The 13724-nt window shown below is 40.7% G+C and overlaps 1 protein-coding gene across 2 annotated transcripts in view; it reads left to right on the top strand.

The window, feature by feature from the left end:
• LOC131223599 (internal alternative NAD(P)H-ubiquinone oxidoreductase A2, mitochondrial-like) overlaps positions 1-13724 on the top strand; it is a 75813-nt gene that overhangs the window by 50017 nt on the left and 12072 nt on the right. For both annotated transcript variants that reach the window (XM_058219036.1, XM_058219035.1), the window contains exons 5-6: positions 1252-1415; positions 1973-2087. In XM_058219036.1, the coding sequence (XP_058075019.1) occupies positions 1252-1415; positions 1973-2087 (279 nt within the window). The remainder of the gene's footprint in view (positions 1-1251; positions 1416-1972; positions 2088-13724) is intronic.

Genomic DNA, 13724 nt, shown 5'->3' with positions numbered 1-13724 from the left:
GATTCTCCTTCCCGAGAGAGAGAGAGAGAGAGAGAGATACGTTTTTGAAACATTTGCTTGGTGGAGACAATCGCCTTCCAAACGTTAGAGGCACTGTAGAGAGAAGAAAATCTTATGCTCCAATAACCTGTCTGAGTGCCTTATTTGGAAACAAGGAGTTTCGTTTAAAAATTGCTTGCTTCAGAACCAAACCTCAAATGCCACTTACCAAGAAGAGCGATATTCATTAGGCCGAAGTCTTTCAGACCAACTCCTCCATTGAATGGCTTACAAACTTCTTCCCATCAAAGTAAATTGAACTTATTATTATCCCTAGCCCCTTCCCCCAAGAAATCTCTTCTTAACTTATCAAGCCTATTCAACACCGATTTTGGGCATTTGAAAAGGGAAATAAAACAAATTGGCGTGTTGGAAAAGCTGCCTTGATGATAGCTAAATGACCTTCGTTAGAGAGGTATCGGTGCTTCCAGCTCGACAACTTTCTTTCAATTCTTTCGATAACCTTTTCCCAAAAGTGTTTCCCTAGTTTTCCTATACAAAGAGGCAACCCAAGGTAGGAGGAAGGAAAAGCTCTTTGCTTACAACTGAAGACATCCGCCAACTGCAATGAGTCCTCACTTCTCACTTGACATGTGAATCCCCAACAATTCGGTTTTAGAGCAACGAAAATCTTCCGAAGGTTGTCAACCTAGTCCTATTTGCATCTGCATGTTGGCAATCCTGTGCATGCATGCATGCGGTTGGAACATTGGACACACCAAGCTTATGATGCCTTGTTGTTTGTGTGCATGTTGTTGGACATGCCAAGCTTATGATGCCTTTTGTGTGCACGTGCGCATGCTGTTGGACATGCCAAGCTTATGATAACCCGTTTGTGTGCATGGTGAGTTTTTGCTTGTGCATGTTGTGGGGGAGGACACTTCAAACAAATTTGAGGGACCCGTTGGGGTTTCTTAATTTTATTGGAAGGAGTCTTCTTGGGTTTCTTAATTGTATTGTTTCGTATATCCTCCATGGGGAATAGCCCTATGTACAAACTACTAAAAATGAATGGGAAGTTCATCTTTTGGCATGTTGAATCTATATCAAGAATTAGCATTGTGTTATTCAGTCACATCAATTCCAGTTGTTTGAAATGGTATTGCAAGCTAATGGCATCTTGATCATACATTACATATTTTAGTAAGTTAGCATGTGTTTTTTATTTTAGTGATGAGGCTTGGATGCTTTGCATTCCTTCTATTCTCTCAGTCAGGAGTTCACCTTGTTCGTGGAGTTGTCAAGGATGTTCAATCTCAAAAGATAATTCTTAATGATGGAACGGAGGTTCCATATGGGCTGCTTGTATGGTCTACTGGTGTCGGTCCATCTACTTTCATAAGCTCTTTGCAATTTCCAAAGTCACGAGGTGGAAGGTATATACTAATTCCATTGAGCTAATTTTGTGGTTAAAATTCACTATTTTGTCTCCTTCAGCTCCAAATCTTCCATTTGAAGAGAGACATGATCATATATGCATAAAAATATACACAGAATTGAGTGTGTTCTAACATAGTTGCATAAAAGGTATTCAATAACGGTAATGGTGGTTGTGGCGGCAACCTTACGGCCATCAAAGTAAGGCCTGTAACGGTAACGGTCAAACAATTATTTTTTAAAAAACAAAGAAACTTTATGGGCCCTGTCTTAGCCCGTTAGGTCCTGTATCAGCCTGTTAGGCCCCGTTTTGGCATGTTACGGTCCCGTAACTGCCATTACAGCTGTTATAGGCCCATCAGGGGCCTGTATTTTTCAGAACGGGTGTTACTGCCCTTGTATCACATAACGGGTCCCACCACTACCATTTTACACTACGGCCTTTGCATGACAGTTTTTGAATACCATGGTTGTATGACTTGCATTACTTTTGCATGCCTGTGTTGTTCCTATGTATGAGGGAGTTCTTGCTACTGATTGCCACCAATGTTAACAGGATTGGTGTGGATGAGTGGTTACGTGTTCCTTCCGTGCAGGATGTGTTCTCAGTTGGTGATTGTAGTGGATATCTTGAGAGTACGGGCAAACAGCCACTTCCAGCTTTAGCCCAGGTCAGTTTGGAACATTTAGATTCTTTCGGGTTTTGCACTCTTGATATTGATTGGATGCTAAAGTGAAAAACTACATAATCTAGTTCCTATTTCTGCATTATCTCTACTATGTATAATTCCAGTAGGCCTTGAACTTTCTTGCCCCCACAATTAGTTTTCATGGATGGAGAACCTTGACTATTTTAAGGACATGACAAGACAATTGAAGTGAAGTTAAAAGGGTATTTTATAGGAATTTGGAAATGCGGCAGGTGTCCGTCAAACAGGCTAGATTTCAACTGTACAAGCCCAAGAACGGCGTATGCTTTACGCTAAAAAATCCTGGTGTGCTGCACTCTTGATATTGATTGGATGCTAAAGTGAAAAATTACATAATCTAGTTCCTATTTCTGCATTATCTCTACTATGTATAATTCCAGTAGGCCTTGAACTTTCTTGCCCCCACAATTAGTTTTCATGGATGGAGAACCTTGACTATTTTAAGGACATGACAAGACAATTGAAGCGAAGTTAAAAGGGTATTTTAGGAATTTGGAAATGCAGCTGGTGTCCGTTGAACAGGTTAGATTTCAACTGTACAAGCCCAAGAACGGCGTATGCTTTTTGCTAAAAAATCCTGGTGTGCTGCTGATTTTTCTCTCCCTAGTGCTGATTTTCTCTTTTCCAAATTCCTTCATTCTCTGTCTCCACTGCGGTGCCTGTGCCCCACCCCTACTTTTATATAAACACAAACAATTCTATATTGTTCAATTGCTTCAATTGATTTCTTTTAGGTTTATATGCCTTTTCTTGCTCAGCAGCTCTGATTTATGGGAAATTCTACTTGGCTCTTCTGGCGTCTTACTTCTTCTAGGGAAGTTACCAACTTATAGTCGTCAATGGAGGGAGCATATGTTATGGGCTAATAGTACCTATCTACAAACGATGCAAAATAGAATTGTTCCAAAATTGGATCAAAACAGTGAAAATGGTGAAGATATTTTAAGGAAAGAAAATTATATCCAAGGCTAGCTCAGGTGGCTGTGGATCCTGACATAACAATTAACCAATGCTTCTTGGTGGCCAGTGAGGTATGACTCCTTTTTGTCAGATGGATCTTTAATCTTTTTGATGATGAATGTGCAGAATTATTGTCTCTTTTGAATCAGTTATCAAGGGTGGAGAGGGCTGATTCATTGCGATGGAAGGAGATTAAATCAGGAAAGTTCTTGGTGAAATCTTTCTATTCCATTCTCTCGGGGATAGTGTCAATCAGGACAGATATATTTAGCAGGGACAGCATACATTTAGCCATAATCAGGACAACAGCATATATTTAGCAGGGATAGCAGGGACAGCATAATTAGGACAGCAGCATATATTTAGCAGGGACAGCATAATCAGGACAGCAGCATATATTTAGCAGGGACAGCATACATTTAGCCATAATCAGGACAGCAGCATATATTTAGCAGGGACAGCATAATCAGGACAGCATTAGCATATATTTAGCTATAATTAGGTCTTCTAATTATGGCATGATTGTATCAATCTTGTACAGTTACTGATTGTATATATCTTGTACAGTTATTGTTTCCTTATTTGTTAGCCTAGATTGATGTTAATGGCTGCAATTCAACCTTGTAATTAGCCTAGAGTTTCTATATAAACAGACGAACCTCACAATGAGGACATTGAATCTAAAATACTTTCATGGTATTAGAGCCAGGTTTGAATCACTCAGGAATATGAGTCAAGTCATCAAAATGAGGAAGAACATTGATCTCAGGCAAGGATGCAACATGAGTAGAAAAGAAAGACTGATTTTCAAAGAAAACAACATGATGAGAAATACGAAATCTGTTAGAGCATGGATCATAGCACACATAACCTTTGTGTGAATTATTATAACCCATAAAACCGCACTTACTGGATTGGGCAGAAAGTTTGTGTCGTTCGTGTGATGGCAAATGAACAAAACAAACACAACCAAAAGTATGCAAATCAAGATAGTTAGGATGCTGATGATGAAGACGATAATAGGGAGTTTCAAAATGCAAGACACTTGAAGGCAATCTATTAATTAAATAAACTGCCGTGGATAAGGCTTCCACCCAAAATTTAGAAGGAACCGAAGATTCAAGCAATAACGTTCTAACAACCTCCAACAGGTGGCGATTCTTACGTTCAGCAACACCATTCTGCTAAGGTGTATGAGGACAAGAACGCTCAGAAACAATTCCTTTCAGCTTGAGAAAGGCATGAAATTCATGAGACATATATTCACCACCTGAATCGGACCTTAACACTTTAATGCCCGAAGAGAATTGAGTTTCAATATAAGTCACAAATTGTTGAAACACAGAAAATACCTCAGATTTAGAACGAAGAAAATAAATCCAGGTATACCTACTATAATCATTAATGAACGTGACAAAATATTTATAATTTGCATGAGATATAACAGGAGTAATACCCCACATATCACTATGGATCAAATCAAAATAGCTTTCAGCACGACTGCCATGAGCAAGAAAGGAAAGAGATTTACTCTTACCTAATTTACATGTTGAGCAATCAAAAGAGAGATGAAAGGAAAATTGATCTTTATTACCCAACAAACCATATTTTACTAAATGAGATAGAACAATAGAGTTAGGATGACCCAAACATTTGTGCCATACTTCACCCTTATTGTTTACAATAGTACAAGCCAAAGAAATGCAAGAAGGAATGGAAAAATGTAGAGGAAACAATCGTCCAACTTTAGGCCCCTTCGCGAGTATCTTCCCCAATACCTGATCCTGCACAATACAACCATCACGAGAAAAGATAACATTACAGTTGTTATCAACCAATTGTCCGACGGAAATGAGACTAGTAGAAGCTCAGGAGATACAAAAACTTCTTTAACTAATGAATTAATATCCCTAATAGCATGAATAGGTAACTGACTACCATCAGCAATCTGAATGTATGATGAGCCATAATAATGCCGAACATTGGTAAGAGTGTTGGAGGAACTAGTCAGATGATTAGATGCAGCAGAATCAACAAGCCAAGGTAAAGATGGTAGTGTATTGTTACCTTGAAGCCCTACGGCTAAAAAGGCTGAAATGATCATTTGCTGAACAGTTTCAAGAGTAAGAACAAAGGGATTACCAGCTGTAGAGGAATTAGCGGAAGCAGAAGTACCCACCACAGATTGATAGGCATTAGTTTGGCGATTTTGGGGACGAGTCGGACAGTCTTTGATAATATCCCGGCTTCTTGCAATGATTGCAAGATTTCTTGGCACAGTGACCAGCAATATGCCCATATTCGTTGCAGCTAAAGCATTGGACCTTCTGCATATCCCGACCCTTGCCTTTCCCGTGACCTGCATATGCGACGTCATTAGAAGTCATGCGGTTCTGCTGAAAAGTATCTTGTGTTGCAAGACATTGCTCTTCATGAAGTAATTCACCAAAGCACACATCCAAAGAGGGAGGGGGATCACGATTCATCAAATTGGAGCGAGTTGCCTCAAATTCCAGCCGTAACTTCATTAGAAACTGATCTCTCTTGCTTTGTTCATGAACCTCCTGAACAGCAACGAGAGATGCAGCTGGTATCTTAGCATAAATAATGTCAGCAAATTCACCCCATAAGTTTTGAAACCCGGAAAAATAATCTTGTATGGAGAGATCGCCCTGAGTGTAATTGGTGATTTCATATTCCAACTGAAAGCGTCTACCTGTGTGGTCCTGATTGTAAACCTTCTTTAAATATTCCCACATATCTCGCGCAGTCTTGTATGGCCTCAGATTTAGGACAATCAGAGGATCAACAGATCCTAAAATCCATGTCATGACTCTAGCATCTTTCACTTTCCACTGAGCCAATTTAGACAGTTCAGTAGGAGCTGGATCACTTCTATCTATGTGACCCCATAACTCTTTCCCCAGGACAAATAGGCGAAATTGAAATTCCCAGGCAGAATAATTCTTGCTCGAAGCGCACACCAAAAGAATCCGAGTTGCTAGTAGACATGGTGCCCGAAACACAGTAATAAAGACTGATAATATTAAATCCACCTCACCCCTAGTCCAAAAAAAAACCTACAACCAGCAAGTCCAAAATAAAAGGAGACCAAAATGAGAATTTTCAGCAAGAACTGGACACGCCGACAGCCACTAATCACCCCAAAATGAAAATTTCCAGCAAGAAAGAAACTTCCTACCCTCAACAGAAACTGCCAAACAGCAGTTTATAACCCACCAGAATTATCTACACCTTCCTTTGAAGGTATCGACAGCCAAGAAGATCAACAGATTAGTCCCAACCTAACCCAGAAATCTCAGAACAGGTAATAGAAGGCTTTGAAGGTATCCTACACCTCTCCATGCTGATAATACTAGTGCCATTCAGATTGTTGCTAATCCCGTTTTTCATGAACGAACGAAGCACATTGAGGTGGACTGTCACTCTATTCGAGAAGCATTAGACACGCGTATCATTTCTCTTCCTCATGTTTCCACTGACCTTCAGATAGCTGACGTATTTACAAAGGCCATGACACGACCGCGCCATCAGTTCCTTGTGGGCAAATTGATGCTTCTTGATCGACTAGCATCAATTTGAGGGGGGATGTCAATCAGGACAGCATATATTTAGCAGGGACAACATACATTTAGCCATAATCAGGACAACAACATATATTTAGCAGGGACAACATAATCAGGACAGCAACATATATTTAGCAGGGACAGCAGGGACAACATATATTTAGCCATAATCAGGACAACGGCATATATTTAACAGGGACAACATAATTAGGACAGCATTAGCATATATTTAGCTATAATTAGGTCCTCTAATTATGGCACGATTGTGTCAATCTTGTACAGTTACTGATTGTATATATCTTGTACAATTATTGTTTTCTTGTTTGTTAGCCTAGATTGATGTTAATGGCTGCAATTCAGCCTTGTAATTAGCCTAGAGTTTCTATATAAACAGACGAACCTCACAATGAGGACATTGAATCCAAAATACTTTCAGATAGATGGCAAAGTGCATACTTTATCTCTTTGGTCCTATGGAGCTCCCTCAAAAGTGGTGGTGTTCACTTGGTTTGTGGGTTGGAAAACAATCGATAACCTAAGAAAGAGAGGCCTCATCATTATCAATGATTGTCCTTTGTTTTTGCAAAGCGAGGAGTCGGTGAATAATCTGTTCATGCGTTGCCCGTTTTCAAGGGAGTTGTGGGAAAGCTTTTTTGGCTTTTTTGGCATGTCATGGGTTATGCCATGCTTATAGGCAGTGGCATGGTGCAGGTTTTGGAAAATTAGGTAAGAGTGGTGTGGAGAATCTCTTCTTGCAGGGCTTTGAGCTATGTGGGGGGAAAGGAACAACAGATGCTTTCGGGACAATTCTGGCCATCCAAACGAAGTCTTCGTCATAGCGAAAGGCTTCCAGTTAAGCATAGTGGGCTTGGGTTGCATTGTCATGCTTTTTCCATACTCTTTTCTGTTTTTGTATTTTTTCGGCTATGCCGCTTTAATGAATAAATTGTTATCCTTCAATATATATATATATATATATATATATATATATAGGGATATGATACTATGAGGTCGACCTCATGGGAATGGGTTCCATCGTGATGTGTCTCGGACATCCACACCGTGCATTTGGTGGGTCCCCTCTAGGTTATGGGACATCCTAAAAATCAGCCATATCCGGAACTCAAGTGGGCCTCACCATCTGAAATTGTGTGAAATCGTGCCTAAAACATATAAAAACACTTGGTGGGTCCCACCTGAGTTTTAAATACGGCTGGAACTTGGTTTGACCCCTCATCCAAGTGGGACACACACAATGGATGAGTTGAATGTCTAAACCACATCCCAGTGGACTATATAAACACAATCATGAAGGTTTCAATGGGTGGATATCCACTCTCAACTGTTGTCTATGGTGTGGCCCACCTAAGTGATAGATTGGCCTGATTTTTAGGCCCATGGCCCACCATGGAAGGGTGCATCCGAATGATGGTGTGGATGTTCAACACACATTAGGACGGTGCCCACATAGCTTGACCTCATAGGAAGCTCCCATGAGGTCGACCTCACAGCACCATTTCCAGTATATATATATATATATATATATATATATATATATATATATATATATATATATATATAGAGAGAGAGAGAGAGAGAGAGAGAGAGAGAGAGAGAGAGAGAGAGACTCATCTGCGCACTAGTTCTCATGAGAACTCATTTCCAGTGATATGAGCCCAAAATTTGAACTGTTCACCTGATGCAGCATGCATGAAACCCTTAGGGCCCAACTTTTACCCTGATCTGAAACTTTGGTGGGCCATGGAAAAAGGAAATAGTTTCCTCCCTTGATTTGCCTCTCTTTCGTCATGGCCCACCAAAGTTTTGGATCAGGGTAAAAGTTGGGTCCTGGGGGTTTCATGGGGTGCTGCATCAGGTGGACATATCAGATTTTGAGCTCACATCACCGAAAATGAGTTCGCAAAAAGTTCTCACGAGAACTTGTGAGAACTATTGTGCAGCTGAGCATTCCTCTCTCTCTCTCTCTCTCTCTCTCTCTCTCTCTCTCTCTCTCTACTAATCGTAGCGTAGAGGAATTTTATTCGCACATAATCTAAGCCATAGCTTCTAAGCTTTTGAGCTTGTTTGTAAGAGAGCCTCCGAAGACTTCCTCTCACTTGTGTTTTAAATTGTCCAAAAGAGAGCCTGCGAGACCCCCTCCCTCTCCACGAGTCTCTCTTAGTCAGTTCTCTTCTCCTATTCCCTCACACTGAAGACTTCCTTTCACTATATGTTGTTATATATGTAAGATCCACTCCGTCCATCAAGTTTAGCCTCCACCCTAGGATCTAAGACAAAAAATCAGCGATATCCACAACTCCGGTGGGGCACGATAGGAAAATTATGGGGATGGGGTGACAGCTATAGGTTTACATTTGAGGCCACCATGGTTTGTATCTTTCATCAAACCTATCCATCTAATATAACGCAGCAAGATCAAGTAAAAATACACAAATCAGTCTGATATAAATAGCAAGTAGCCTATACCACGTGAACCAAGAAGTTTTCAATGGTAGGCGTTCAATCCACATTGCTTTCTGTGGTGTGGTCAACTTGAGCTTTGGATCTGCCTCATTTTTGGGCACATGCCATAAAATGATCTCACAAAATAGATGGACAGCGTGGATAAAATATATATATATCGTGATGGGCCCCACATAACTCCTGAGATGACGTTCGTCTCTTGGTGTGTCCTGGTGGTGGCAGTACCCAATCTGTGCCCGCCTCTGTAAGTCAGTGGTGTGGCATACCACACACTCCAGATTCCTTGGCAAAGCCTTGGCAGGAACGACCTGTGACTGCGAGGGAAAGCTAGGTGGGGCCTACCATGATGTTTGTGAGATATCAACCCGTCCTTTAATTTTTCTAGGCCATGTTAGGACATGGTCCTAAAAAATGAGACCTATCCAAAACATAAGTGGGCTGCACGAGAGAAAATAGTGAGGATTGAATGTCTACCGTTAAAGCATTTGTGGGGCTAGGAAAGTTTTAGGTCAGGATAAATATTTTTGTGTTTTCAGTCCATCTAAAAAAAAGGATGAACGGGGTGGATATCTCACAAACATCACAATGCCCTCGCTTTCCATGGAATGAACTGCCAAATGCTTTCGCAAGGAATCCGTGTGAAGCAGATTGCGTGGTGTGACTTTTATGTTCTGTTGACGTCATCAAGTTCGGTGGGCCTACTATCTATGATGCATGTATTGTATCCAAACTGTTCATCCATTTGGACCATACCATAGAAAGCAGTGGGGACAGTGACTACCACTGTTGAAACCTCCCTGAGGTCCATTACAATGTTTATATGCCATCCATACCATTCATAAGGTCGTTCTTGTTGAGATGAATTGAAAACACAAAAAATATTATCTTGTCCTAAAACTTCTGTGGCCCCACAAATGCTTCAACGGTGGACATTCAATCCTCACTATTTTCTCTCGTGCGGCCCACTTGAGTTTTGGATGTCTAATTTTTGAGATCCTGTTCTTACATGATTTGGAAAAACGAATGGATGGGTGGATATCTCACAAACATCACAGTGGGGCCTACCTAGCTTTCCCTTGCAAAATCGCCCAAAATCTGTGTCAACAGATTGTGTGGTATGACACACCACCGATTTCAGAGGGGGCGCGAATTGGGTACTACCCGCGCTAGAGACGGACCGTCATGTCAGAGTTTTTGTGGGCCCACCATAATTTATGTTTTATCTATGCTGTCCATCTATTTTGATAGATCAGTTTAAGGCATTACCTGAAAAGGGACTCATGTCGAAGGCTCAAGTGGACCACACCACATGAAGCAGTGGGATATTTAAATCCTACCATTGACAACTTCATGGGGGCCACAGAAGTTTCGGATTAAGCTTTTATTTATATTTCTCCCTTCACACAAGTCTATGTGACCTTCTGAACAAGTTGGATTGTAAATAAACATCACAGTGGGCCTTAAGATGTTTTCATTTACTAGAGTTCAACCCCCCTACTTAATGTGGTGTGCTTCACTTGAGCCTTCGATATGCTTCTAATGCACGACCGATGCATGAACTAAGTAGCATGTGAGATCAAATAGCTGAATTAAGATATTTAACAAAAAAACACAAACATCGCTATAATCATCACAAATATCATGAAAATCAAAAGAAAACCATGCATAATCATAGCCTAAGCTACCAACATCGTAAGACAAAATCATTAAATAAAAAGAAACTAGGATCTAATGGATGTAGGAACATCCAATTAGAAGAGGATATAGTTTATTTCAAAATAGGAAACCTAATACAACCTAGGGTGAAAATTAGGGTTTGGGTAATTTGGGAAAGTAAGAAAATTAGGAATTTTAGGTTTAGGGTTAGGGTTTCGGGGATGGAAGAAAGGGGTTTTGATATAATGATTGTGGGAAACCAAAAGGGACAAGTGGGATTCACATGTGTGGTCGTACGGTCACACATGTGGCGTGGCAAAATGGGTTTAGGTCGGTTAGGGTTTGGATCGTAAATGGGTATGGGAAAGTGGGGTTTGAGAGAAGACGAAAATCTGGGATTAAGAGAATGAAGAACCTGAAGAAAATACCTGGATGGGGAAAAAAAGAGAAGATGGTGTGGGGATAGATGGTGACCTCGTACTTCCGTTGATGAAGATTAGCCTCGCACCAATCTTCCTTCCAAATCGCATGGAAGTATCTTCAAATCGCATGAAGATGAGAGAAGAAAGCAAAGCTTTTCTTTCTTTTTTTATCTTTTTTTTTTTTTTTTTTTAAATCACAAAATCCAATGGGAGAAAGGTCACACGCCCCCCTCTTTTTATAGTTCCAAGAAGTTTTGAAAATTACAAAAATCCCCGTCTTGTGAATTTTAACAAAAATAGCTCTAGTCTAAATAAAATCAACTAAAACACTCATGATGTGTCTAAATATAAAATAATAAAAAACTAAATCCTAAAATATAATAAAGTCTAAAACTGATGTGGACGATCAACGATCAATAGCCCGATCATGTGATCCATGCGATCCAATGGCCCGATTGTTGCGTCCCTCCAATCCAACGGTCTGGATCACTCCATAAAACAGCCCATGCGCATCTTCCCAATGTGGGGACTTCTAGATGCTTGCACATGCACATGGGGTCTTCAGCACGATCACGAGTATTCACCTAGCCACAAGGAGATCGGCGCGTCCCGCCTCCTCCTCTAATACGTAAGAAAGGGTGTACGTGACATGATGTCCTCATCAGCCTCCCTTTCAGGCTAATGTCCTAAAATGATATATCAAAATAGAAGGCTAAAGCCCTAAAATGATCTATCAAAATAGACGAACGACATGGATCAAACATATAGATCACGGTAGGCCCCACTTAGCCCCTAACATGACTGTTTGTTTCTAGCTATGTCGTGGTGGTTGTTGACATCATCAACTTCTGTGGGCCCATCATGATATATGTGTTATATCTAAACTGTTCATCTATTTGGCGAGATCGTTTTAGGGCATGAACCCAAAAATGTGGCAAATCCAAAGCTCAAGTGGACCATACCACAGAAAGTAGTGGGGATAATGACGACCACCATTGAAACCTTCCTAGGGCCCACCGTGATGTTTATTTGCAATCCAACTTGTTCAAAAGGTCACATATACCTAGATTAAGGCTACTAGACAAATATTAGCTTGACCCAAAACTTCTGTGGCCCCAAGAAGATTTCAATGGTAGGCGTTCAATCCATACTGCCTTCTATGGTGTGGTCCACTTGAGCTTTGGATTTACCTCATTTTTTGACTTATACTCTAAAACGATCTCGCCAAATGGATGGACGGTTTGAATATAACACATAGATCATGGTGCCCATAAAACTTGGCGACATCAACACAACACCGAGGTCAGTGGTGTGTGGCACACCATGCAATCCCCTTTGACGAAGATGGATGAGAGTCATGTGTGCGGGAAACGGATTTCGTGGTGTGCCACACGCCACTGACCATGGTGGTGTGTTAACATCACAAAGTTGTGGAACCCACCATAATGTTGTGTTATATCCACATTGTCCATCCATTTTGTGAGATCATTTTATGGCATGTGCAAAAAATGTGGCAGATCCAAAGCTTAAGTCGACCACACCACAGAAAGCAATGGGGATCGAATGCCTATCATTGAAAACTTATTGGTTCATACGGTATGGGCTACATATAGAATGCCTTACACTTATTTATGTGCCTCAGTAGTTGACTCTGTGGAGTTTCAACACGAGTTAGAGCACCCCTTGTGGTGCAAGTGCGCGAGAGTGTGTGGGGTGGGTGTGCATATGTGGGCGTGTGAGTGCGTGAGTGTGTGGAGGGGTGAGCGTGTGTGTAAAAAAAAGTATGGTCTACCTGATATTTAGATCAGATTGATTTGTGTATTTACTTGATCTGGGTGACTTATATTAGATGGATGAGTTTGATGAAAGATACACACCATGGTGGTCCCTCATGCAAACCTATGGTTGTCACCCCATCCTAATAATTCTCCTATTGTGCCCCATGGGAGTTGTGGATATTGCTGATATTTTGTCTTAGGTCCTAGGTTGGAGGCTAAAACTTGATGGATGGAGTGGATCTTACATATTCAACATTGTTTAGTGAAAGGGAGTCTTGAGTCTAAGGAGGGAATAAGAGAGAACCAGGAGAGAGAGAGAGAGAGAGTCGCGGAGTGGGAGGGAATCTCAGAAGCTCTCTTTCGGACAATTTAAAATACAAGTGAGAGGAAGTCTTCGGAGGCTCTCTTAGAACAATCTCAAAAACTTGGAAAGCTACGGCTTAGATTAGGTGCACATATAGCTCTCCTACGCTACGGTTCGTGAGGGAGCATTACTCATATATATAAGAATTTAATTTTCATAGAGATAGGACAAAGTCTTAAACTTAGCCGGTGTTTAAATGTAAAATAATTGTTTAAGAAAATATAGCCTGTTTTTCATTTCGTTGTGTTGCCAATATCTAGATATCCTTTAGATGAAGAGAATGTAAGAGATTGATATATCTCCGCTGAAGGATTGAGGAGGAAAAATGATTTTTGGACTTGATGCAT

Source organism: Magnolia sinica, chromosome 13 (genome assembly GCF_029962835.1).
Source record: "Magnolia sinica isolate HGM2019 chromosome 13, MsV1, whole genome shotgun sequence".
NCBI classification, from domain to species: Eukaryota; Viridiplantae; Streptophyta; class Magnoliopsida; order Magnoliales; family Magnoliaceae; genus Magnolia; species Magnolia sinica.
This window is presented reverse-complemented; position numbering and strand designations above follow the sequence as displayed.